Here is a 27,612-nt window from a genome sequence, read left to right as displayed (position 1 = left end):
CCGAAACGTCGTTTTACGTTTTATATTTACTAGACGATGGATAATATCCAAGTAAATTTTTATTCAATTGGCTCTTCACCATCGTCAAGAAGTTTTAGATTTGATATTAAGTTTAATCTTTAATGATAGCGTTGTGTTAATTAACCAGGTTCAGGACAGGACCCGGTGTTGAGCCCCTGTGAACACGTAAATAATCTTTAGTGGTCCATGAAACGAGGGGAATTTATTAACCAGCCTTGCGACTACCAGCTTCTCAAGTAAAACTCCTCTACATGCAGTTGAATCTTTTATAAGTAGCCTGCTTCGCCCTTGGTATTCCCGTCGTCCGTCATCGCCTTCCTCGGGCACGGTGGTACTTCGGGGAACCCGTATCCCTCCGTTTGGAAGATGCAAAGAGCTTCTTTCTAACCTCTGAAACGCACATTCCATTTGTGTCACCGTGGCTCAATGTCCAAATTATCTCGAACTGCTTTTAGCTAGAACGTTTCAAAGTATCATTTAAACGTTTCAGTATTCTTAGCAAATGTTTTATGATTTTAAAATGCTATAAACTTAGCGATCATCTGGATGCACTTCACTTAGAAGTTACGACGTTTTAGCTCAGAGACGATTCCACACTTTATTTACACATATTAAGAACATAACTCGGCAATTTCTTCAGGCATAGAATTTAAAACAATTCTCTTCCTAACAGATGTATTTATTACACATCGTACAAGTGACTCATAAGTTGGAGAAGTCTCATAGTCCCAAAAATATCTGTAACAAATGTATATTTTACAGACCATATTCAGGAAAGTTGCTCTAAGCCTAAAACAAAAAATACTAAATTATTAAGGGAGGAATGCCAACAAGTCTGAAGCAATTAATAGCTTAATGTGCGCAAATGCTGATATCAACTGATGATAAACCCAACATGACCTTTACCAAAGCCCCGCTGATAACTGATGTAACGTCAAGGACACTGCAAGTTTAATACATTCGGAAAATACGTCATGCCAAAACTCAAATCCCTATACCAGAGTCTAACACGGTTGCCAACAACTGTTTTTGTAAGGTTGGATACACCGTCTGACGTACGTGCGGCAACGCTGTTTTTTTTAAATAACGATGTATCAAGAAAGATGATATCCTAGACATTCTATCTAGGAGATTATAACAAAGATGTTTGTAGAAAAAAGCTAATTTGTACCTGACCCAAGAAAATACGTCCTATTTTAAAAGCCAATTAGGTAATGTTCTTCATAGAAATAATCGCTATTTATTCTGAGAATCATATAAAATCCACAAATTATACTCTGTAGCCAAAAACAGGATTAAATTAATGTCAAAGTAGGTGGCACAATCCGTTACTAATTCAAATAAATCACTGTTCATTCGCAGAACTTACAATTGCTTAATTATACAGGAACTGTGTCCTTTATAATACTAATATTCCACGCATTCATAATTTTTACAAGAGCCTAACACAATGGAGAAATGTCGATTCTTAAAAAAGTCTGAATCCAGAGACGCGAGTTTCAAATGTTTCTTCCTAGTCCAATCTTCAGTGATGAAGGATTTTGAGGTTTTTACAGCGGCTAATATGATATTGGCTGGCTATCTTCTCGGTTGCAGGGCCTTGCTGCATTCATCATCGGAGGCGATAGGTCATCGAACCTGATAATGGAGGCAGTAAGAACCTCTGAAACGATGGTAAACCTCTATTATTATTATTTAGTGTTCTGTCTGACGACAGGTCCATATGAACAGGATCCTTCCATCCTTTTCTCTTCTCGGACTGGGACCTGTTCATATACGTTCTTGGCAGATGATCCAGAAGTGGTTTGCCATTGCCTTCTTCTGTGTGTGAATGGAGTAATTGTTGGGATGCCACGGAGGAAAACTCCGTGTTGCCTAGACCACGGCCTTGCCCAACACAAGTTATAAATTCGAACCCGAGACCCCAGGATTACAAGGCCAGCGTTCTAACCGCTAGACTATATATGGCAGTATAGCCCAGAAGACAGTCGACTTATGCAGTGATGCTGTATGAGTCATCTTAAAAAGAATTCTTCGATGCCACGTCCACACTTTAACAATTCAGCCCATGAGTAAAGCGTTCATTTGCCTACAACAGAGCAATTTAAGCGCTTGGCAGAGAGTCATCTGCACATAAAAATACCGGTGGCGGCGCCCACTGAAAGCTCAGTGTCACACGGCGATGGCATCCTTCCCAATTTCTGCCCAGACGCCACTCAATACAACTATTGGCTAGCCAGGAGCTCGGGGACATTATTCACCGCGTCTATAAACCATGAAAATGAACACAGATGGGTTCCACCTAACCGTAGAACCCACACAAAAAAATATAGTAATTTTCGTTATTGTTACAAATCGGATCGAGATTTCGCTGGCAGCCCGAGGGCAGTGGTGGCCACTGTAACCAACTTAAAAACATTTAGGTGACATGATTTTAATTTCTCTGTAACTGTTCCATGGGTGCACTATTCTGCTTTGTATTGTGAAAATCATTTAAAGCATTTATCAATTTTGAAGCCGGTACATTACGAGGGTAAGCGAATGTAGGCGATTAATTATTGATCAAAAGTTATGAGAGTAAGTTTCCCAGAATGTCCACCGAGGGCTGCTAATTCCGACAGTTCTCGCGATAAAAATGTGAAGTCAACAAATTATTGCAAAACAATGGCTCAGAAGCCTTATTAACGTTAAGTCCCGTTACAGTGTTATGTAGTTTAGTATCACGTGGATTAAATTGGTACCGATAACACCAATTTCATCCACGTGGCCTCTTTTATTATTATTATTATTATTATTATTATTAAGTGTTCTGTCTGAGGACAGGTCCATATGAACAGGATCCTTCCATCCTTTTCTCTTCTCGGACTGGGACCTGTTCATATACGTTCTTGGCAGATGATCCAGAAGTGGTTTGCCATTGCCTTCTTCTGTGTGTGAATGGAGTAATTGTTGGGATGCCACGGAGGAAAACTCCGTGTTGCCTAGACCACGGCCTTGCCCAACACAAGTTATAAATTCAGGCACCGCCGGGAATCGAACCCGAGACCTGTATCTTTAAAAATTTTCCGACCAAAATGTCGTATTCATCCATTACCCCATCCAAACGAAATTTGACACACACCAATGCAATTTATGGTACCTACATTAAAAATTGCATGGATCACGAATTACAGAATCGGTTCTTGAGCTAGGAATTCCTCACGACCTTGTCAGAGATCTATGTACGCATACTACACAACCGACCGGATGTTAACTCTGAATGCCAACGTAATTAATGAATAATTGTGATCGAGCATCAGATTGTGCGTGGCAGCTGGCGACGTCTGGAATTCCATACCGGAATTCACATATCCTCAGACTTCAACAACCATCTAGCTGGTTCAGACCTGCTGTTAAGGCATTTAGAGGCTGAGAAAACAGTGGCACAAACCCCAGGATCCTTTATGTAAAACGGAAGTTACCTGGGTCACTAAAACCATCAGGCGAATGACTCTCGCAGAAAGACAAATGAATGATGGGAGGCGTGAGGTCACAACTCAAACAATTGGCCTATTGCTAAGTCCCTTATGAAGACGTATGGGCCGAAGGCACCACCAGCTATTCATGAAATTTTAGGTCTGAAATATCGCCCGTTAGAGAAAACCAACGTGATGGTGGATGGTTTGGAAAATCAGTCCTCCACCACCACCACCACCACCACCACCACCTGTGTAACGAGCATCATGAATAGTGGATGGAGGCTACAGTTCAAGCTCTGTTCAAATCCGCAGATAACAATCCCCCTTGGAAAAGTAAGACAGTCTCAAATATAAAAGTCAATACAAACTTTTAAAATTGAGAAATGCTTGTGGTATTGACTGCATTCCAAATGAATACCTCAGGCACCTTCCAAGAATACCACTGGTACACCTCGCCCATTTATTCGGCAGTCACGCTTTGATAAATCTTGGAAGAAAGCCGATCTTAAATTCTCACAGAATTTACGTCACATCAGCCTCTGGCCCACGACGGGGCAAACTACAGCAGGTTATATCAAAAATAGTTCAAAATCACGCTTAAAAAAGAGACCCGCTCAGCGCTAGTCAATTCGCGCACGTTACACAACAAACACTGCAATGCATGAGGCTCACAGACCTCGTGGCCTCAAATGTCATCAATAAGACCACGGCTGCCGTGTTCTTCGATATCAAAATTACAATTTTCGGGTAGTTTAATACAGATAATTAGCTTCTTTCTACAGAATAGATCGTCTACAGATTAAGTTCCATCCTGACCCCAACCTTGAGCAGTTTTTTTCATAAATGATGCCATGTCCAGCTGTTCAACTAACCCCGATGATAAGACATACGAAATCTGTTTCTCTCGTAGACGTAGGCCGTTTGAGTCTAATGAAACAAAGAAGGAACGAACAACTATCTATCTGTAAACCAAGTGAAATATCCCAGTGTTATCTTTGACAGAAAGATTACATGAAGAATCCACATTAGACAGATCAAACCAAGGGCTTCAGAACGCTGATTATATCTATTCATTATTCAAAAGTGAGCTATTAAGCGCTTAAAATTAAACACGCCCTCCAGAAAGCACTCGATAGGTCAAAAGTTCCTTCTACTTAGCCTGAGAAATCAAAAAAGTAAGTCTGGTCTCACTGTGTCCATCAAAAACACCTCACATTAAAAATAATAATCAAAATAACGTGACAGTGAAAACCTTTATTGTGGTTTTCTGGGTCACAGGGCTATTAGTAATGGAATTTGTGTTAAGAACGTCATTTTTGGAAGAGATATAAAATGTGGGGCAAAATGTTTTGAGTGACACATGGCAAATCGTTCCTAACTTCAAATAATATACAGGACGTTCTTAAACACACGGCGCCACTTTAGTGGCGTGTTCTGTGAAAAAAAAATTGTAAATACAGGTCTTTGGATGATTCGTCTTCGAATTATGGCCCGTAAGAATACGTAACAAACCCACTGGATTTTTGTTTGTGGGGGTCATCTTTAAAAAAAAAACCAAGTATGCTATAAAGGTTAATGATGTAACGCAATTCTTAATAGACCTCGCAGCACAGATAACACTCGAATTTTTTAATTTATTCTCAAACTAATAATTCCTAACCCTGGAATCAGCTACTTGTAAATAAACACTTTCCTGCGGTCGAGTTTGCGCATTATTTTTTATCCTCCTTCCAAAATAAAACGGGCTACAACTCAAAAGGCGAAGAGTCCAAGGATCCATGCTGACACAAGACTTCGTCGTCACTGTGCATAGAACACGCCCCCAAAATGGTGCCGTGTGTTTCTGGCACAGCCTGAGTACGTTTCATTAAATTCAGTCTCACACGACGTCCAAGTACATGTCAAACACTGACTGCGGTTTTTCGCTAAAAAAAAAAAAAAAAACCCACGGCCATTTCAATAATCAATCGCACACACCAGCACGAACACACAAACTCCAAAAAACCACAGAAAAACAACTTCAGATACTCTTTTTCATTTAAACTAACCTAATTAAGCATAAACACACTTCAGAAATGCTCAAAACTGTAAAGATGTCGCGTAGCTTTTCAATAATTTTCATCAGACACACGTGTAGGCCCATTATCTCTTTTTATGCGCGAAATATTTCCTGTATCCTTAAACTGTCTGTACCACCCAGATATCGATGATCTTGATGGTGGCGTTTTGTGATACGCTGTTCTGAAACGTCATTGGACCTGCGTATCCTATTTCGATAAAGCACTCCACGCACTGCGTGCCTCATCCTGCGGGTTCATGGCGACTGACCTCATCCACAAAGACGGTTGCATTCAGTAAAAAAACGAGTGTTACTATAAACAGGGAACTCGATAAAACCTGGAGAGTTTCTCTCGCAAGATTACGCTCAAACGGCGTCTCGATGTCTTTTCATAAAGGTTTCATTCACGAGTGAAGTTGAAAATATAATTTATAAACACCCTGTATAACCTCAATCTTCATCGAAGGAAGGGCGAAATCCCTCAAGTTCTTGATTAAAAAGGTTGCGAAACTTCGCATTGTTTCCTTAGAGTTATGGGTTGTTCGAAAAACATGTTGACTGACTTTGGGGTTTGTTGTGACGTGTTTTATAGCTGAAATGATTATTAATCATTGAAATTTAAAGACTGAAATTAGTTCCAAATTATTAAATGCTTTAGAAATACGAATTGAAGAAAGAAGACAAGTTGGATTGGTAAGCCTTTTGCTACATTTGCAAAATCCACGAAACATTTCGAGAAAGAAATCTAGTGTATTTCCACTAGCTTCGAAACTCAATATTTTTAAGTTATCTGGAAAAATACTGTCTAGAATTTATCCAAATTCTTGTATGGAAACAGATTCCGATGACGAATATATCGGAGAAGGAGAAACTATTAATCAGGGCAAAGCTCGAAAAGAAGGTTTCTTGAGGAACCTGAAAAAATAATATCAAATCCGAAGACACTGAAGGCCGAATTTTCAGTATTTGAAAAGAACAAAGAATTTGGATTTATTATTTGATGCCCTGAAAACGATAAAACCAAGTTCAGTAGCCAGTGAGAGAGTATTTTCTATTTCAGGCAATTTTGTATCTAGAATAAGAACAAGATTAAGTAATCGTTCAGTGGACATTTTATGTTTTTTGAAATCACATTTCCTGAAGAAAAATTCTAAATGAAATAAAAATTTATAATTTATATTTTGTACGGATTTTAGTTTTTTATTTGGTTTTGTATGGAGTATATTTTATTTTGTTATATTTTTGTAGTTCCATAAATATTAAATAAACTGAAAAAATTTAAAATAACTATAAATATTTTTTACAGTTTTAATTTTTTTTTTGTAAAAATTCGAAAATCATTTTTTGGAAATACTGGGATTCGAAAACCGGTATTTTCAAAAGTCGGTTTTTGTATAAACCCTAACTACAACTGTTAACAGTCACGATGCTCTACTACCGGCTTGCAGGGCACTTTTCTGCATTGTAAAATACGCGTGTGGCCTACAACAACAGCGGTACTAGAATCGAAGTATGTTAACAAATATCCTCCTTCCTTCGATTTCTCCTCCGGACTGCTATTACCGGGTGTATATGGATGGTAAGCTGGCGGTGACTCGTAATCCGAGCCCTACAAATGGGACGAGTCAGCAACCAGTCAACACAGCAAACTCCATACTGAGGTAATGAAAGCCGACAATCTGACACTACAAATTACTCGGCTTGTAATAATAAACGCTTTGCCTTGCAGTAATTGAAATCTGACGCAGAGATACAAATGGAATCTTGAAATGGCCGGAAGGCAAATCTGTGCAGATTGTCTGCAAGTCTGTCCACGACCAGACACCGACAAACTTCAAAAAACGAATTTTAATCATACATTCACACATTTATGAATGTTCGGTGCAAAGACCAAAAACATAGAACAGAGGCTTTCTACAGACGCTAGCTAAATATTCAGATATTAACATCAGACCAACATACAAATTTAGATACGTAGGCAATATTTGCATAATCTTCAACAAGATTAAAACACATTTATACAAAATTATAAATGAATGTAATGCTACACAGCGTTCCATAAGATTCACAACAAAAAATTTGTCTCGTAACAGATTACACATTTGCACAATACACCCAAATCAAAACAAACAATGTATCGGGTATACAATTTATGAGGCTGCGGTCGAGCTTCCATTGCGTGGTCAGCCGGCGTCCCGCGTTGATGCGGGCGGGAGTTGTGCGCGTTCTTCCGGTGGGTGACCGGCGAATCAGTTTCAATGCCGCTAGTAACAGCGAACAACGAATAATTCTCGTCACTAATACATGTTATTACATTAATAGTTCTTACCTTAAATCACAAAAGATGTTCAGAGTAACAATAATAATATTAAATATATGTAGAATAAATAGTATGACAATGTGGACTGTAGTCGATTTGCTCAACGTATGGTTCTTGTGAACGCGATAGGACCTATGAGGTCCCATAAAAGTCAGCGGATTTCCTGAATTTCTCAGCAACTACTAGTTTCTCAAGAGCGACTTCTCATTGGCGTTAATCTCTTCCTGGAGGCAGTTTGACTTTTCGCTTTCTTTACTCAGTTCCTCCTACTACGAAGGGTAAGGCCCTAACAGTCACTTGACATCCATTAAACCATTCACGACCTATTTATTTAGTGTTCTGTCTGACGACAGGTCCATATGAACAGGATCCTTCCATCCTTTTCTCTTCTCGGACTGGGACCTGTTCATATACGTTCTTGGCAGATGATCCAGAAGTGGTTTGCCATTGCCTTCTTCTGTGTGTGAATGGAGTAATTGTTGGGATGCCACGGAGGAAAACTCCGTGTTGCCTAGACCACGGCCTTGCCCAACACAAGTTATAAATTCGAACCCGAGACCCCAGGATTACAAGGCCAGCGTTCTAACCGCTAGACCACCTCATCTTATTATTATTTAGTGTTCCGTCTGACGACAGGTCCATATGAACAGGATCCTTCCATCCTTTTCTCTTCTCGGACTGGGACCTGTTCATATACGTTCTTGGCAGATGATCCAGAAGTGGTTTGCCATTGCCTTCTTCTGTGTGTGAATGGAGTAATTGTTGGGATGCCACGGAGGAAAACTCCGTGTTGCTTAGACCACGGCCTTGCCCAACACAAGTTATAAATTCGAACCCGAGACCCCAGGATTACAAGGCCAGCGTTCTAACCGCTAGACCACCTCATCTTACTATTATTTAGTGTTCCGTCTGACGACAGGTCCATATGAACAGGATCCTTCCATCCTTTTCTCTTCTCGGACTGGGACCTGTTCATATACGTTCTTGGCAGATGATCCAGAAGTGGTTTGCCATTGCCTTCTTCTGTGTGTGAATGGAGTAATTGTTGGGATGCCACGGAGGAAAACTCCGTGTTGCCTAGACCACGGCCTTGCCCAACACAAGTTATAAATTCGGGCACCGACGGGAATCGAACCCGAGACCCCAGGATTACAAGGCCAGCGTTCTAACCGCTAGACCACCGTGGCTGTTTATTCACGACCTACCCTCAAGAAATTCTCCGCTGTGTGGGGGTGAACGTACAGACGGCAAAGAGATTCGAACACCCGTATTCGTCTGCAGAGCCATCACCCCCACCACATTTCGTTTTGAAAAAAAAAATGTACACAGTTACGAGACAGAAGTCAGTGAACCACACCCGGATGTTAAATGTCAAACACGTAATAACATATCCACATTACAAAGAGCGGAGAAACGTTTCCCACTAACAATGTCGAAACTTTAAACAATTCAGAATAACCACAGACACTGTGCCCCCAGGTGACGTCGATTACTCTCCTGGGCTAAACTGTTTTCGACAGAAAAAGAAACGCTTTATGTGGGAATGCATATTGTGATTCCTGTCAAAGAAATGTTCGTTCCGACTGGGAAGGCTACACTTTTAAATCTTTCCTTCAACACGCGACCAAGCCCGCCTCCTTGTATCTCGAGTCATCACCACGACACGCGAAGGTTAAGACGAGTGGCCTATTTTAGACACTTCTTAGAAGTGTTTGTAAATTTTCAGAAAGTGACAATGTTTATACTAAGATTCAATTTTACTGCCAAGATCCACGACACAGAACAGTAAACTAAACTTGGAACTTTTTCACCTTACCGTTCCATTCAATTTTCTTATCCGACCAAAAGTTCTTAGCTCAAGAGTTCCGAGTATTACAGCTCCGACATAAAAAATCTACGTACGACAAAGAAACGTTCTTTCCCCGAGACAGTGACTGCAACGTAACTCAGACAAGACTGCGGGTTGAATGGACTTGGTACAATTCCTAACAAGAGAATGTCTTTTCTGCTCCGTGGCTAATTCTGCCTCCTACCCAATGGGTGTCCGAGGCTTTTTACTAGGTTCAAGTCTTCTACCCTGACCTCTGGAGCAGGATCACATAATTCCCTCAGCCTCACAGCGGATAACTAAATGTTCACGGCCGACTACAAACTTTCCGGGCGTGACTGTGCAAGGATTTGAAGTTTCCACGGCCTGAGAGTCTGAAGATGGCTGTCTGCTGGGGTGTTGCCTCCGTCATCATGGCGAACGTAGGTAAACATCTACCAGACTACACGGCGCAACAACCAGGAACACAGCAATCTTCACTATAGTCGGCGCAGTGGTGTTTGGCCGGTGGAATTTTCAAGGGAAAGGCTAGGAGCGAGTCTCGGACTGAACGCCCAAACAAAAGAAATACACTGACCGTAGAGTAGGTCCGTCCGCCAGCTCCGCTAGCTTCTCCACCGGCCAAAAACTACCGACTATATTGATAAGCTTTCCGCCACTCAGCTAGACGAGAAAGCCTCAAACTCTTAATAAACCAGACACAGTTCGCTGCCGTGTTCACAAAACCCGCCTCTGGATCCTATTCTGAGTCACGCCCTCGCAATTACTCAAGACTCACTTCAACATTTGTACCTATCAAGTGTCTTCATCCCTTCAGATATTTCGATTTCGCAGATCTATAAATGAGATCTACAGGTTATTAACGTACAAAGTTTCCAATCCTAAATGATTGCTGCGTGTAAGAAACTTCTGCCAACTACAGTACAGATCATTATTAAGCATTCAACACAGAGCGATCATCTCGAAGGCGCCACGGACTTACACAGTTTATGCTCCGATGGTTATTAAAAAGATGCACGAACTTAAACAGACGAACTGTTTCCCATGCATACAGAGTGTCCCAAAAAAAGACGTATATAAACATTCAATAAATCGAATAAATACATTTTAATAAACTATACCATTACATACGTCAGCATTGGCACTTTGTGATTAGGAAATCTGGTGTAGGTGTTCAAAATGATCACCGTTAGCTTCGTGGTAGTTGACAGTAGGTGATCAGCTGACCGAGAAACAGACACCAAAGTTGCCGTTAGCGTTCAGTATGTCGGAAACATGACTTATCCATTTTCTCCGTCTATGGCCTTGTTGCTAGGCGATCACAACGTAATATAGAATACGCCTGTCATCCACCGATTGGCTGTTTACGAATAGGACCAAATTCGCCCTTCCTATCGACAGGCTGACCGCCGGCTTGTAAATTATCAAAACATCGAAATTTCACAACGCTGATTAAAATATTATGTCGAAAACACGTTCATACCCACACAATTTTCTTTGGAAAAATTTGTTCCGATTTGTTCTTGCGGAATATTAAACATAAGTTCTTAATTTAGGCAGTAACTATTTTATACCACATCAATATTGCAATAACGTAACATATTTTCGTCGTCTGGCAACCACTTGGTACATGAAACTGGACCCCATCTTGAGCCAGATGAATCCAGTTAACAACCTCACCTCCTATATAAAATTCGATTTTCAATAAAACCCCCGATACACATCTCCAAGATGTCTTTCTTTCAGATTAACGTTCTGTACGCAAACCAGACATAATTCTACTATAAAATCAGATCTTGTTACATTTATAATAATTAAATTATAGTCAATTAATACGAGGACGGTAATCAGTGTACATGATCTGCCGGTCACTCCATGACGTCCAGGCTTAGCTTTCAGGGCGACAACTGATGTTAATTAGAACAAGAGACGTAATTATCACTTTTCGGGCCGGCAGATTATATCAAAATGAAAAACAGAGTTCTTAAGATCAACTGTCCCCCAAAACCAGGACCCTTATCATTAAACATTAACAAGTAGATGGGTTCAGTTTACTTTTGAACATAACCTCGGAACGAATGCGATGTCGAAATCGGTATCGTCAAACGTGCAAAACTAGATGATTCAATAAAAACGTCCTTGACTCGGCTACAACCGATAATCAGTCACTGTCATCAAACTATAAAACTCACGAGGTCGTCATGACGTCACAAATCATTTCCCACGGAAATACGGTACAGTAACGGTCACGGTTCCGAAGAATCAGCATACAAGTTTAAACAATTCTACTGCCTGTAATTTTTTCTGTAAAATCACTTTGGGAGTCAACACTCTAAATCCGCAAAGGAAAAAGTCTCTAAGAAAACTCGATGCGTCACCTTAAATGCATCAGACCTTGACTTTCAATGGCGCTGATGGTGTTCTAACCTCACATGAAAATCGGTCGATTGCTGATGAATCATGGGAACTACATGCGCGCGCACACCTCGCTGAAACGCTGCCTGGAAATAGTCCCCATTACAACAGTTACAAGAGTCATCAGACGGAGTTGGAAAGAGTAGAATGAGGAGTTCATATATCCTGAAATGTACAAGGCGACATGTGAAAACATATTTGTATATCTCAGTACGAAAATTTAATAATGAAGAAAATATTTGTCAAAGCACATAATATATACACATCCGACACGAACTAAAGTAGAAAGTGTGGATACGTCTGAAATAAATTGTGAATTAAAATCAACTATTCAAAATATGAACGTAAACTTTAATACGTTGGCCAACATACAGGTTGGGGCTAAATTGAACATTTCTGAGTCCACAGAAAATGTTAAAAATCGTAAAAATAAAACTAATATTAATTCAGAAAATAATCGTAAAATATGTTCAAGGAAATACACGATACCACCCAGGTCACATAGGTCTTAGACTTTCAATTCGTGAATGCAGAATTTATACGGTGCTTTATAAATCGCCAGTGGAATAGAAAACAGGGAAAAGATGGCCATAGCGCGGCCTGGGTTTAATTCTTGGGCTAGCTTCCTTAAGACTTGGTCTCAAACCAGATATTTCGCCGATCATTCTGATTGTATATACAGGGTGATTCAAAATGGACTCAGAGAGAACAACTTTCGAATAGGAATAGGTAGGGAAGTCTGACAACATACCGATGAAATAATCGTACTTTACTATTCTCCTACTAGCTTAATTTGTTTTTTTATGAATGTACAAGGATTACATTAGCAATTAGCAAAGTACGATTATTTCAGCGATATGTTATCAGACTTCCCTGCCTTCAATGGCCTCGACTGACTCAGGATAACTTCGGAGGACATGGATTCCTAATCGAAAGTTGTTCTCTCAGAGTCCCTCTATACGCTTCTTCAGTTTGGCTCTAACCTTTTGAATCACCCTGTATAGAAAGGAGTGGGGTGTGATTAATAACGTTCGATATAATACACCTTCCCTTATTAAATGTATGTATTAGACATTTTAGGAAGACTACCAGCATGTGAAAACAGCATTATCTGTTGGGGAAAACAGGTTGTTGTTCGTCTGAAAAAGTGTTTACGCCTGGGCGTTACCAACATAACACAATAGATCATAAACGGCAACCTGAAGAAATTAAAAGAGATGGTGCCTGAATGTGTAAATTTGTTTACGTGTGCAAAATTCAGTTAAGAATTTTCCAGAAAACATCGTAAACATAATTCAAGCGAACTTATCTTGAGTCACACGCTAGCAATCTGAGAAGGCGTGTTTGTCGTCTTAAAAGCCTAAGAGAGACTGGGCCTAAATAATCAATATTTATTACCCTGCGTTATTACAGACAACTGAATTCTTAAAGTGACGCTCAATTATCGCAAACTGTCAAATGTGTCTCTATTTCGACATAAAAATCCGCTACACCGACGGTAGAGTCTGAAGGACCTCGATGGCTTCATCTCTTAAATACCCCGTGAGAATTCCCTGGGTGAAATTCCAGTTAACAGAACGAGAAAATCCGAGTTCTTAATTACGACATAAACTCGACCTTACATCGATATCACGGCTGTGGAGTCGGTAAAAATATACCGAATCCGACCTCGACATAAAATCTTAAGAACAATTTCTATACCGCGTGTGCCGCAGGCGGCCTAACGCTTAGGGAGATTCAACGACGCGTTGAGCCACGTGGTGTAGGAAAAATTCTTTGTGACTTTGGCTGTGATACCTTAAGAATACAAACTGTCTACAAATCAACCGATTTCTGCAACAACCATTAGACTTATATTTAAATATTGGTTATAAGTCTAAAAAGTAGGCTGATGGTTTACGTAGTGGTGATGAAATATCTTGTGGTACCATTTACCATTTTAGTAGGTTTACCATTACTGATAAAACATATATTCAAGATCTTGATTAAGAAGCATAACGGGAAGAGACAACTCGAAGGCCTAGGCCTGAGGAGGGCAATGTTGAAATGGATTTCTAGAACAAAAGACGGGAGGATGTGATTGATCTAAGCTTAACGTCGTCACCTGCTTCGAACTCGGGAGATCCCGAGTTCAAATCTCGGCCATGAGTTCCGATAACCTGACAGGTATTGTTTTCCTCCGGGCAAATCCCGGAATAGTACCCAAAATTACGTCCCACATCCTTTCTAATTCATTACTCAATGATCATCCGATCATTCTACGCTTTTTAGTCTGGAGTTACTGAAAGCGCCGTTGAATACAAACTGGGCCCAGTGGTGACCTCTAGTGAACACGTAAACAAACCTACGGGTTCATTCAAAGACAGAGCCGGGCGACTGTCACCTTCCAAGTTGTGGAGGGGGGGAGTAGTCATTACTGACGTTGGTGCTGTTAAGAATGCGTGGATCAGATTTTCATGTAAAATGAGCGTTCTTATATGATTTTAACAAAAAATTAGAGTAAACAATCAAATCTGACTACAATTCAAAAATACGAAATTTAATTGAAATCCGTTTTGCCGTCACATTTCGTTGGTTCAAGGCGACTAATGAAGGACTAGAACCAATTACATGAGGCACAATACCAATGTCCTTGAAAAACGAAGACCAGTTACCTCTGGACTATGAACAATGACCATAAAACTAGAACCAACGGCCTTGGACCTCTGCCAATGACCATGGCCTGGGCTTAATGACTTCCGGTGTAGGACCAGATGCTTTCTACAGCAATAACAAACTCTTTAAACGAAGAACATCTCTAAATATTATTGACTACGGTGTTGAATTACCCATTTCAATGTTTTGTACTTTTCCAATTGAAGCACATTGACGACAGTGGAACCACGGTTCCGGAGAATTTGCCTTAAATACGTCTCCGTATTTAAATTATATTTACGTCTCTGTAATGTAATGTAAATGTTATCTTCAATGTCGTCCTTCTTGTTACGAAAGCGGATTGTTGACGGCAGTAATGTAACACAACAATGCCGAGTAAACAGATGACGTTTCTTAGGTAACATAACAATGCAACAACAGGTAACCATTGTTGCCGGTCCATATTTACACATTGTTGTCGATTTGTTGGTACGGATCTTACACATTACCGACGACAATGGTCCATATTTACAAATTGTTGATATTTCATAGGTAACCGTGTTACACGTTTTCCTTACACTTTTTCGTAACACTTTTTCGCGGAATGACCCTTCAATATAGACGTGTTTACGTCAAAATTTTGAAACTGGTAATTCTTTACACGTGATCATACCAAAAAAAACCATGAACCTACCATCTCAGAACTTGGGCCAATGGCCTTGTTAACAGGTTCCAAAATCCTTCGTCACATTGGGTCTTCACACATGTTGACATGTTAAAAATAAATCTCCAATATAAATTTTCATGGAAATCCATTCGGCTGTTCTGTGGCCTGACATTGTCAAGAGAAAAAAATATCCAAAAACTGCTTATAAACAAATGATCCTTCCAGGCTTGAACGTACATAAATGAGGCCTGGTGTAAGGGTAGGCTATCCAACTACCAATTTCGGAATCGCCAGGTTTCAAATGAATCACAGTAAAGACATTGTGTCGGGTTCTATAAATGACCTCTAAATAAGTATCATGCACTTCGAATACTAGAACCGGTCGCCGTCGCCAGTCAACTTGCGGTGGAAGGCAAAACGAACAAGAAACAAGCAAGCCGCTCTAAAAATAAACTGACAGTTGTTATTATCCTGTTCCGTAAGTGAATCCTCCCTCCTCCTTCTACCCGCCGTCCTTAAACCGGAAAACCAGATGAGTAATGCAGAAACAATGCTAGTCAAAACGATTCAACTTTCAAGCAATAATAACGGGGGTTTGTTTCCAGACCAAAGTCCATCTTAATATTCGGGTACAACTCGCTGGGAAAACCAGAAACAAGTTTCGAAAACAAACGATGTGTCACGAATACAAATTCAATTTTGAGCTCGAAAAGTTAATCAAATGTACTGAAGTTAGCGTCTTTAAAAATAATTTATCAAGCAATCACCCTGGTAACGAATGATAAAAAGTAAAGCTGTCCCACTATACGCCATGTAGGCGCTTGGGGGGGGAGAGGAGGTATAGCTCCTACTCATTCTTAACCTCGGCACTAGATGGGGTTAGTGGTCAGCATCACGCCGCGGCCGGCTTTACCGCCGGGAAAGGATCCCGGTACTCATTGTAGAGGAGGCTGGGTGGGCCGCAGAGCTGGTCTGGACGCAGAGGCTAGAGGAAAAATCCTCTGCCCCCGTCGGGGATCGAACCCCGGTCGTAGCCAGTCACTATACTGACTGAGCTCAAGATGACCTATCCCAATGTTGCCAAACTTTGTTATTCTTGTTAAAATTGAAGGGAACTCCCTTCCGGGTCCCAAAAGACATCTGCCATGATCTTCCTAGCTAAAGGTTGGGTGGTAGGGATCCTTTGTGTCACCATTCTATACCGGACCTCTTCGATTATGGAGTCAGAGCCTGTTATACGCTTCAGAAATGAGTTTCTCTACAGTTCAAAACAATTCGGATGTTTGCACATACTTTTTTTAAACAATCAGAGTTCTCTACAGTTCCAACGCTTACGCAGACACTGGATGCAATATCACGCACTGCAATTCGTCTTAATTCTGAAACGTCTTCTTGACAATATCTGAAACAGATGTCTGTTTCACGTGAGCACGTCCACTGTATTAAATCCCGAATGAGCAAGTCTGGGAACTGATTGTCAACTGAACACTGTCCTGGGACACTCTTAAACGTTCACACGGTCTTGTGTCATCTTCGGTAATGGAGGAAACAGCTGTTCTGACGACTGAATGCAGTCCTTCTTTCGTAGTAACAAAAAAAAATATCGAAAAAAATCAATCGTCCAAGATGGCCGTCGATGCGATAATTTTTTTTTTTACAAAAAAAAATCATACGAGACGTATAATTCTATTTTAAAAGTGTAACGCATTGAAGATAGAAGAAGTTTTTAAGAATGAGATTCGCAAGACACAAACGGATTTTGAAGATGTGCTAATTAAATTGCATACGATCATTTCACGGAAAAACACACTTCTTTTCGAGAGGCAAATGATAAGTTTACTGTTAAACTGAGATACCTCGCCATTGGTGACATTCTAGAAAGTTTGATATATTTATGATTTGAGGTTTTCATGGCAGTGCTGTCTTCTGGGATGCTACACCGTGTAGTCTACTACAAGTGAACCGACGTTTCAGAACTGAATTTTCATCTCACCGATGATAGACGCAGAAAGCACCTCTGAAACGTCTGTAAAACTTCTACCAGACTTCATGGTGCACCTGAACTGAATGGAACACATCAACTTCTAGTCTATGCAAATGATATTTTACTGTGCAAAAACACAAAAATTAACTTCAAATAAATACAGAAATAAACTAATTGTATGTGTTCAGGCTTCTACAGCAGACTCGTGGACAAAATCACAATATAAGTGGTCAATGTATCCTTAAAATGTTGCAAAATCCAAAATATTTGGGTAGAATTTATATTAGTGGCAATCTTCAAGGGAAATTTAAATAACAACCCTTGAAGTCGGAACAGGCCACAGGCCTAAACTGGACTAGCAGATTAAGTATGGGGAATGCTCGTCACAACGCAGTTTGGAATCTTCCGTCTCCCATCCGAAGACAAAGATTATAACTTACAAAACTATAATGTTTCTCGTCTTTTCACATCGGTGTAAAAATTCCATTCTTACAAAAAAACATTCCAGAGTTCACTGCAAAAGGTTTTGATAACTTCTTCCATGTACATAAATGTACCTCAAAACTTGTAAAGTTTCAAGAGATATAAATGGTCACAAGTTCGTAACTTCAGAAATTAATTTCAGGTAAGTAGCGTAGCGTAGCATGGCACAGCATAGCACACAACAGAGAAGATAAGAACAGAAAATAATATATTTACATTCCATTAAGCCTTCATACACCTTAGCTAAAGATGTAGAACACGCCACAGCACAAATACAAACATAAATTACATATTCATTACAGCGATTTAGAGTAAATTACTGTATTAATGTAAAAATAGTTTCTCGAGAAAGTATCACCGCTACTGCCCACATGAACTGATAACATCTGCAAATTTTTGGTTGGAATAAATTGTATTGCGGAGTAGAAGGAATGAGAGAGATAAAACTTCTTTATATCATGATTCAGACTTTTGATAACGGAGGGAAGATTAATCAACATCTTAATTCAACTAAAGGAAACTCCATTCAGATACTGAGGTTAGAAATCTGCACATGAAGGCTGTATCTGTATCTTGTATTTATACTGTCGATATCTGAGTTTGTTCGAAATGTTTCTACGTTGTCCGCTACGAATGATGATAACGTGACCAAGAATTTTCAGGCTTGTAGAAAAATATTACATTTCTTAAAAAAATTCTCTACATGAGGGTCTCTGTTCAATGCCTACCATTATTTTAATTCTAAGTGACATACATGAATTAATGGAAATTCTGGAAAGGGTGAATGAATTTAATTATTTGGGATATAATTCAGCCTTTAAAGACGAAAGGGATATTTCACAAAAAAAATTAATAAATACACGAAAACAATGGGTATTATCAATAATTGTCTTCAAGCCCTGACATTTTCAGAAACATACCCGCTCACGCCTCTACAACATTCTCGCGAGACCTGTCCTCTCATATGGAAGCGAAGCTTGGACTTTAAAAAAAAAAACAGGATATTTGCTGAATAACAGCTTGCGAAATGAGATTCATGAGAAGAACTGCGGGATACATCAAACTTGACCACATGAGATATGAGGACATTATGACAGAACTTCAGATGGAACCTGCAATGAACTACATTTGGCAATATCAACAAAATTGGACAAATCATGTGGATAGAATGACCGACAGTAGATTCCCCAAATGCAATTTTGAAATACCGCCCTGCTGGGAAAAGATCTCTCTGCCAACCTCAGATGAGATGGACGGAAAATACAAGACCGTACCAGGCCTAATACGGAAAGGATGATGATGATGAATGAATGGAAGTATGCAAGGTAGAATAATTTTAAACTTTCTGTTTTTCACGAGTGACGTGACACGCATAGAAAAAGATTCTGAACTTAGTTTCGGGATAATGTACTGAATATGTTTTTTCCAGTTTGTAGGACAGCAAAATTTTACCCTCATACCCCACACAATTTTTGTTAGTAATACACATTATAAAATTTGTTTTGTCAAAAACTAATATGAACTTATTGGCTTTAATCCATTTGTTCAGTCAGTATGATCTGATCCCCAACAGGGGCAGAGGATTTTTCCTCTAGCCTCAGCGTCCCAGCAGGTTCTGAGACCCACCCAGCCTCCTGTCCAATGGCTGGGGGTAGAGCGTGGCCAGGGCATGATGCTAACCACTCACCCCATCTAGTGGTGAGGTCTAGAATGATTAGGATCTATATGAGCTCTCCCCCCAAGCACCTACATGGGGTACAGTGGGAAAGCTTTACTTTTATTCATTTGTTCAAGCTAGCAAAGACATAATTCACACAAATTTGGAAGCAGTCAATTTCTGGACGCCAAATAATGTTAGTATCATCCACAAAAAGTATTGGTTTAGAGCGAGAGTTAAATGACTGAGGGTAGATCAATGATATATGAAAATCAAAGTATCTTGAGGAACTCCATGTCTTATCACGCCCCCAATTTGAATAGGTGCTAATATTTTAATCCGGTGATTTTACTTACATGTGCTGCCTTCCGTCACAAAGGTGTGTTTAAACCACTGAAAAAGCTACATTTCGAAATTCCATCTGAGAATTGTCTGAAACTGAACTGAAGTGTCAGCTACATACACCTCATAAAGTGTGCAAAAAAAAAAATAATTCTGCTAACACAAGAATTTTAGAAGCTGTTCTGAATGTTGTAAATAAGTCCCATATTTTTCTGGCTTCACACCAACAAATACACAAGTATGCATTCCACGGATCCAAAGGTTAGTCAGAATCACAAGAGAACGTAGAACAATCCACAGAGTACACATTAATTCGGTTTCCCAAACAGCGACGCTTAACATAAATATATTAAAATGTTATACTAAATCCATCACCAAACAGCAGATATGTTTTATACTACATTAATTACCATAGCTCTAAAAGGATTATGGGTCCTTTCAAACTGTAGGAGTTCATCAACAGAAGAATATAAATGTAAACGAGCAGTGACCATTTCATATTTTGTAAGACTTGAGGTTCTCACAGCGGTGAGTATGAAGATTTCTGTCTTCTGGGTTATTGCGCTGTGTAGTCTGGTCGATGTTAACCAACGTTTCAGAGGTCATACTGCCTCCATCATCAGGGCAGTATGACCTCTGAAACGTTGGTTAACATCGACCAGACTACACAGCGCAACAACCTAGAAGACAGAAATCTTCATACTCGTCGCCCTGATGACGGAGGCAGTATGACCTCTGAAACGTTGGTTAACATCGACCAGACTACACAGCGCAACAACCCAGAAGACAGAAATCTTCATACTCATCGCCCTGATGATGGAGGCAGTATGACCTCTGAAACGTTGGTAAACATCGACCAGACTACACAGCGCAACAACCCAGAAGACAGAAATCTTCATACTCATCGCCCTGATGATGGAGGCAGTATGACCTCTGAAACGTTGGTTAACATCGACCAGACTACACAGCGCAACAACCCAGAAGACAGAAATCTTCATACTCATCGCCCTGATGATGGAGGCAGTATGACCTCTGAAACGTTGGTTAACATCGACCAGACTACACAGCGCAACAACCCAGAAGACGGAAATCTTCATTTCATATTTTAACTAAATTCGAATTAATTAAGATTCAAAGTACTACCTCAAAAAATTAATAACATGACCATAACTTGAAACAAGCAGGAAAACAGGATGCCATAATGTGATACAAACGTGTACATAAATCATGTTAAAATGATGACCACTGGAGTAAAACCGAACGACCTAACAAGTGGCACGAACTCAGAACTTGACGTATCAACTCAATCACTGTTTAGAACTACTGACGAGCAAACTTTCGGCCCAGAAATGCATTTTCAGTGTTTGAGCTGCATGTCAAGGAGAAGGACCCATCTGAAAAATTTGTTTGACATCTTAATCATAAAAAAAACACTGCAAACACAAAATTTTATGACTCGCTAGCAAGTCAGAAACAAAATACTGCTGAACAGACGGAGAAGCACAGTTGTAATAGGTAACTTTTCCAAAAATTAATAATTTATTGTACAATATGCAGCTCGGGGATTCAAATAAAACAATCAGTCTCAATACACCCTTTTGTGGGCTATTTTAAAAAAAAAATGCCAACTAAGCGATATGAAAATAAAATACTGAAATATTTAGACCTTCGTTCATTTTGAAAGGAAAATTTCATAATTTATCCATCTTACACATATTTAATTCAGTGAAATAGAAAACCACAAGCTTCAATCTACAGTCACTGTTTGATGTAGTGCAGTCCACGCTAGACATCAGCAATTATCATGTATTTATTCCCATTACTCAAACTTCATTGGGGGAAAAACAAACATACAAACAAATTGGACAATCTATGAACATTCTAATACTCATCAGTTCCTTCTGCACAGCCATCGGTTATGTTACTGCAGTATACGACAATCACTGGTGGCTAAGAAACATAACAGAATTTTTTATACGAAACTGAAGAAATCCACATCTGATTTTTATGTCCACATGTACTAGCAGCATCCTTCATATACCCTCTTCAACTACATGAACCAAATATTCCAGTGAATGTAATCTTGCCTTTGTCTACTCCTACGTCTTAAACTGGCAGAACTCGCTAACTAATCTCGGCAGAAATCAATCTAAAGTGATTGCAAGAGAAATGTTCATGAAATGTAATAAAAGTATAAAAGATTCCAATAATAAATATAACGTATTACTAAATATCCATGTTAGTCACGTAGTACACAGAATGCGTTCCATTTTTGTAAATGAAACATTGTGGAATCCAACAACGCACTCAAGAAACTATTAATTTATTTTCAGCATTAAATAACTTAAATATATAAAAGTTTTATATCTTCGAACTTGGAAGTGCGACTCTTCTTTACAAAATTCATTACGGCATCCAAAGTTCTTATGATCCAAATATTATTGAAGGGGCGAAATGTGGTTGAAACTACAGAAAAAGTTTCAAACAAATCACCACATGCCACTTTTCTGAAATTAATTTCCAAAAATTTATATAACAAGTAACCATTTAAAATTTGTAAGCTTTACCGTGAACTCTTTAATGTCAGGTGCAAGAATTTCAGATAAAGAAAATACACATAAGTTAACATTTATTCAAAATGGAGTCTTGTGAAACACGAAGTTCCTCAGCATGCAATAAATACATGGTCCTCTGCTTCTTTTATACACATCAAAACCCATACTACTTGCTGCAAATACTATTGTTATTATTTTGCAGTTCTTTGAAAGTGCATGAGTGACATCTTTACTAGCTCACTAGTTCCAAGGAAAATAAACTTGCAGTGCATTCTAAAAATCTTAAACAAAATATCTACTAACAACAGACACATATTAATGTAAATGTGTGCATTAAGTATGATAATAAAAAATGCAGGTATTACCAAAGTCCTTGGCCTACATACTGATATAATCCCCCAAGGCAGGTTCAACACGTTTTTCTATGAGGGCAGTTTCATAACTCATAAATGTTTCAAAATTAGTTGTCTATTCCCACAACATCATGTCAAAATTTTCTAAAGAAAATTCAACAAACAGAAGAAACAGCAGAAAAGAAGTTTTAAAGCCCCCAAAAAAGATAAGAATATTAAACAAATGGATATTAATCTGTTTCTTTGCTACAGTCTGTAACAGACCACAGCATTTCTTAATAATTCAATATGTGGTAACATTGACATCATCCATGGCACAGCGGTATTCACAGTTTTTGTCCAGAGCATGAAATTTTCTCACTCTGGATAGCTTAAGTCTGTTTAAAGATATTTAATATACTTCAAACCAGTAAATTCTTGCTCTCATTACTGTGATTGTAAACAACATGGAGGATGTAAGTAACAAACAAGGCAACATCTTGACAAAATTTATATCTCCTTCAAAAGAATTTATTTTGTGTTGTGTGCATTTTTTCTAAGAATCCCAGACGTTATGTTCACTGCAACTTGGACAATCACTGCAAAGGCACTTCCACGGGCCTCTTTCTATATTTTTGTAGCTTTCAAACTGCAATTTTCTTCCCCTCCTGTTTACACTGCAGATTCTTCTCTTAATGTGCATTTATGATGAATGAACTGGAGGCTTTAATTAAATGTGTGGCATAAAATTTCGTTGATCATAAAAAGGAAAAATAATAAATGTTTAACATTTAATTCTCCTGCACTGTCAAAACTTAACATCACACATTAGGACAATAATCCATGTGCACTGAAAACGATACCACCCATGCAATTGCAATGGCCTTACAAAAAAATATGAAAAATAAATATAGCAATGTAATATAATAGACAATAAACTTCCTAAGCACTAACCACGAAGTACCGTTACTTACACAGATGCCATACATACTGTATTTTAAAAGAGGCACTACAACAAATGAACTGGCTCTTTATTTATATCATAACTTAAACCTGTCTGAAATGGTGAGTATTACGTGAGTGGGGATGTAATGTGGAATAAAAAAGGGAATGCAGAAACCAAACTGGAAAGTGAACAACATATCGTAGCTACTTCAACATCCCATTATGTTTCTTCAGTAGCAAAATATTTCATTACATAAGTACTCACCTCTTCTCTTCGTTTAAGCCATCTTCCACATGGACTTTCTTCTAAAATTTCACTCTCATCCTCGGAATCTTCACCACTTTCCCGTGGTGACTTATGTTCCGGGTCGTTACTTGAGCGACTTCCAGACATTCCGGAGAATTAGAAAGTACGATTTACGTCTTGAAAACAGACATCACACTGTTTATAGATACAGACACATCTCACTATACACTTCACACCACAATTCACAGCCATGGATCATTATTCAACATTTCTCACTACAATGTTTCAAGCCCTAAGCTATGTTTGTGATTCTCATTGGTTCAACGCGAAAACACCGTCACTTGTTAACCGGAATCGTTCGAACTTAGGTTTTCCTTTCTGCTGAAAGATCACGTGACACTCTCCTCATTAAAATGTAGCTCCATTATTCAAAAGAAACACTCACTTTTAAAATACAAATCATATGAGTAAACAAAGCAAACGAGTAATACAGTAACATTCCAATGGTTATATTCTACACTGACTCGAACTCAGTCACTATCGAACCTATATCGCACTACTTCGTGTATCCACGTTCGGCTTAGCTCGGATCGTGGTTCACCAAATGCTACTGTTATATCAGTGCAGAACCATCCTGCCCTCTACTGGTATTAATCTATTAGTACCATATTTTACAATCAGAGTGCATGAATGTCAGGCGCAACATTTGAATCCATGGCTAATGTTATCAGCAGTCTCCACATTGGTAAAAAATTACTACAATCTAAACTGATATTATTTCAAATGAAAATTTACAAGTATTTTTACTTCATGACACACACACACTTACCCACATCCTTTTGCCATCTAACTTAAAGAACCTTTGAACACGCACGCACACACATATCAAAAATTTTATTAAATGTATTTATAACTGTCTTTCGAATTCTGGCAAAAGCAACTGAGTAGGCCTTACTGATAGATATTATGAGGTGAGGAAGCACAGTGAACGTTAACAGTCAGTGGATGCTTCGCCCGACATAGACAGACAAATCCCATTACAGTACCATACATTATCTATCATCTTTATAATTTTAGTAAGTGTTTTTTTATTTACTGTTTTGTTACTTTTAAAAACTCACAGATGTTGGCAGATGACAATTAGTGGAAGTGGTGCTTTATTGGGGGGGGGGGGGGATTCCCTTTGAAATTACATAGAGAATTTCTGTTCTGAGGATTTTTAGGGACAATGTAAGGATGGTGGTATATAGAGGGGCACCGTATCAGGTTTTGACGGTACTTATACACCATTACGCTTGCCACACACCACCAAAGTGCCATCATAACCATGTCCTTCTATGAATTTCACCTCAACATCATTCATACAAACAAAACTGTTTACTTTGGAAAGACACTTAGTTCCAAACGCTCAACATATAAGATTAATTAAAAGCTCAGACATCATCTGGTCTCTCCTAATTTGATCATTTACATACTTAACACCAATTCTAAAGTATTCCAACAAAAATCTCACATTCTATATTAGTAAATACCTAGAAACCATTGGTAGAATTCACCATAGCTGCAAGTTTATTTAAATGTATTGAGTTACAGGACTCCAACAACCAATCTAAGTCATTACTTTGTCAATGTTGGTCCTCTAAGTACTTGTGCCATGGTAGGCAGATATCAACATCTTGCAGAAATGTACTGCCTCCATCTTCAGCGCATTCAGGGCTCAAGATAGAGGTTGAATGTTTCCCCAAAATGATGTTACCACCCAGAAGATCAACACGGACATCTTCACAACCATGATAACTTTAAATTTCATATATCCTTCATCTGTGTCCTTCTGTTAGGGTCAGCGACCAACCTTCATACTCATATAAAAAAAATAGTTTAATTTATTTTAATATTTAGATTTTCAGGCTGGGAGATATATTTTAACCTGTCATGAAGATAATGGAGTGGGAGAACAATAATGATTTGTCATTTTAAGATTTCAAGTAGCTAAAGAAAATGAACACCTGTTCAAGATGTTTACAATGTCAAGGTGGTTGTCCATCAGCACCAAAAAAGAGCAAAGTTAGATCTTGTGGAACACCAGAAGTTTGTACCTGTGATGCAACATGTCTGCTGTGGGAATTCATGCCAATAAACTATTAATTACTGCTATAGCTCACAGCTTCACAAAAACTTACCTTTTTATCTTTGGAAGAGAATTTCCCTGCAAATACTTAGTTATGGATTTATTTAAGAGAGCTGTCAATTGCTCAGAATATGTAGCATCAGATGACGGGCTGATTAATGAACAATGGCTTATAAAACAAAAGAAAGGAAGTGGTCATTGTCTTATTTAAAGTACTCTGGGGGACTGAGAAAAACCCTGAAAAAACTCATAGAGAACAGCTTGTCTATGGGCTGAAATTTTAGCTTGGGACCTCAAGATGTGAATGAAGCCGGAGTGCTCGACACTCGGCCATGGCATTCAGTGGATTTCAGTAAAATGCAGATAATGTAAAACGAGTCTTATAGTTAATTTAATTTGTGACAAGTAAATATATTCTTTCCTCTCCCACAGACAACAGACCTGAAAGGCTGGCGGATGCTTTGCCAACAACGATGCATATACAGACATAGGTCGCAGCTTCATTAAAGCACACATTCCCCCAGCACAAACAAAGATGTGATGACACATGAGACAGGAACAAGTATACAAGGTACATGAAAGAGAACACCAAAACTCAAAGGAACACGCGCTGTCAGTTACATATAACACATTCCTGATCAGTTTCAGAGACTTAAGTACTTTCTCAGAAGGAGATATGAAATCTTTGTCTTCACAACTTTAGCAATATTACATAACCTAACTAATAACTAACACATTATCGACCTATATGGTAATTCTTGATGTGACATACAGCTGATAATAAGGTAGTTTATGGTAACAATCATACTTTATTAAGATTTAAGACTTTGTTAAGAGTAACGTCTTATGCACCACAATATAAAGTATATCCTTAGAATTTGGTATGGCTAATAACAATACTCACATTCTTCTGCCTCTGATATGTCTAGTTCTTCAAATTTCTGTGGGTATTTAAACTTTTTTCTTAAAAAAGACAGGCCAAAACATTGTTTAATAAACAAATTAATCTCTCTCTCTCACAAACACAAAAGAACCTTATTTAACCTACTTTTAATTTAAGGTTATAGACTAGTGTTCTCCTCAAGGATGCATGTTTCAGCCCACGGCTCATTTCATCAGTAACTAAATACACAAGGGCTATTTCAAAGTACAGTAGGAGTGCAATGTTGAATTCTAAATATATTTTTTACTGTATGTCATTACATCTTTGTTATAAGTGACAAATGTTAATGGGCTGTCAGACCTCAATAAATCAGGTATGAAACTGCATCTTATTTTGTTATTTCACCTCTGTTATCTACGGACTACCTTAACCTACAACTTCAATATTAAATGCTCTCAAATTTCCTCCTCTGGGTGGTAATGTGCAGAGTTTTTAACTTTCATCTGTTAATAGTTTTGAGACATGACATTATAGACATAAATTTTTGGCTAGCTTATGAAAAATATGTAATTTCGTGAATATGTGTTTTCAATAAAAACACATATTCAATTTGGCCATCATCAACAAAAAATGAAATATGCCATAAAAGTATTT

The 27,612-nt window shown here is 38.7% G+C and overlaps 1 protein-coding gene across 1 annotated transcript in view; it reads right to left on the bottom strand.

Moving 5' to 3' along the window:
- Madm (MLF1-adaptor molecule) overlaps window positions 1-24,576 on the bottom strand; it is a 114,522-nt gene extending 89,946 nt beyond the window's left edge. The window contains exon 1 of the mRNA XM_087360176.1: window positions 23,966-24,576. Within this exon, the coding sequence (XP_087216302.1) occupies window positions 23,966-24,094 (129 nt within the window). The 5' untranslated portion in view covers window positions 24,095-24,576. The remainder of the gene's footprint in view (window positions 1-23,965) is intronic.
- Between the last annotated feature and the right edge of the window lie 3,036 nt (window positions 24,577-27,612).

This window comes from Zootermopsis nevadensis, unplaced genomic scaffold, assembly GCF_977971745.1.
Source record: "Zootermopsis nevadensis isolate Lab colony 2312 unplaced genomic scaffold, Znev_1.0 Znev_ptg000003l, whole genome shotgun sequence".
NCBI lineage: Eukaryota > Metazoa > Arthropoda > Insecta > Blattodea > Termopsidae > Zootermopsis > Zootermopsis nevadensis.
This window is presented reverse-complemented; position numbering and strand designations above follow the sequence as displayed.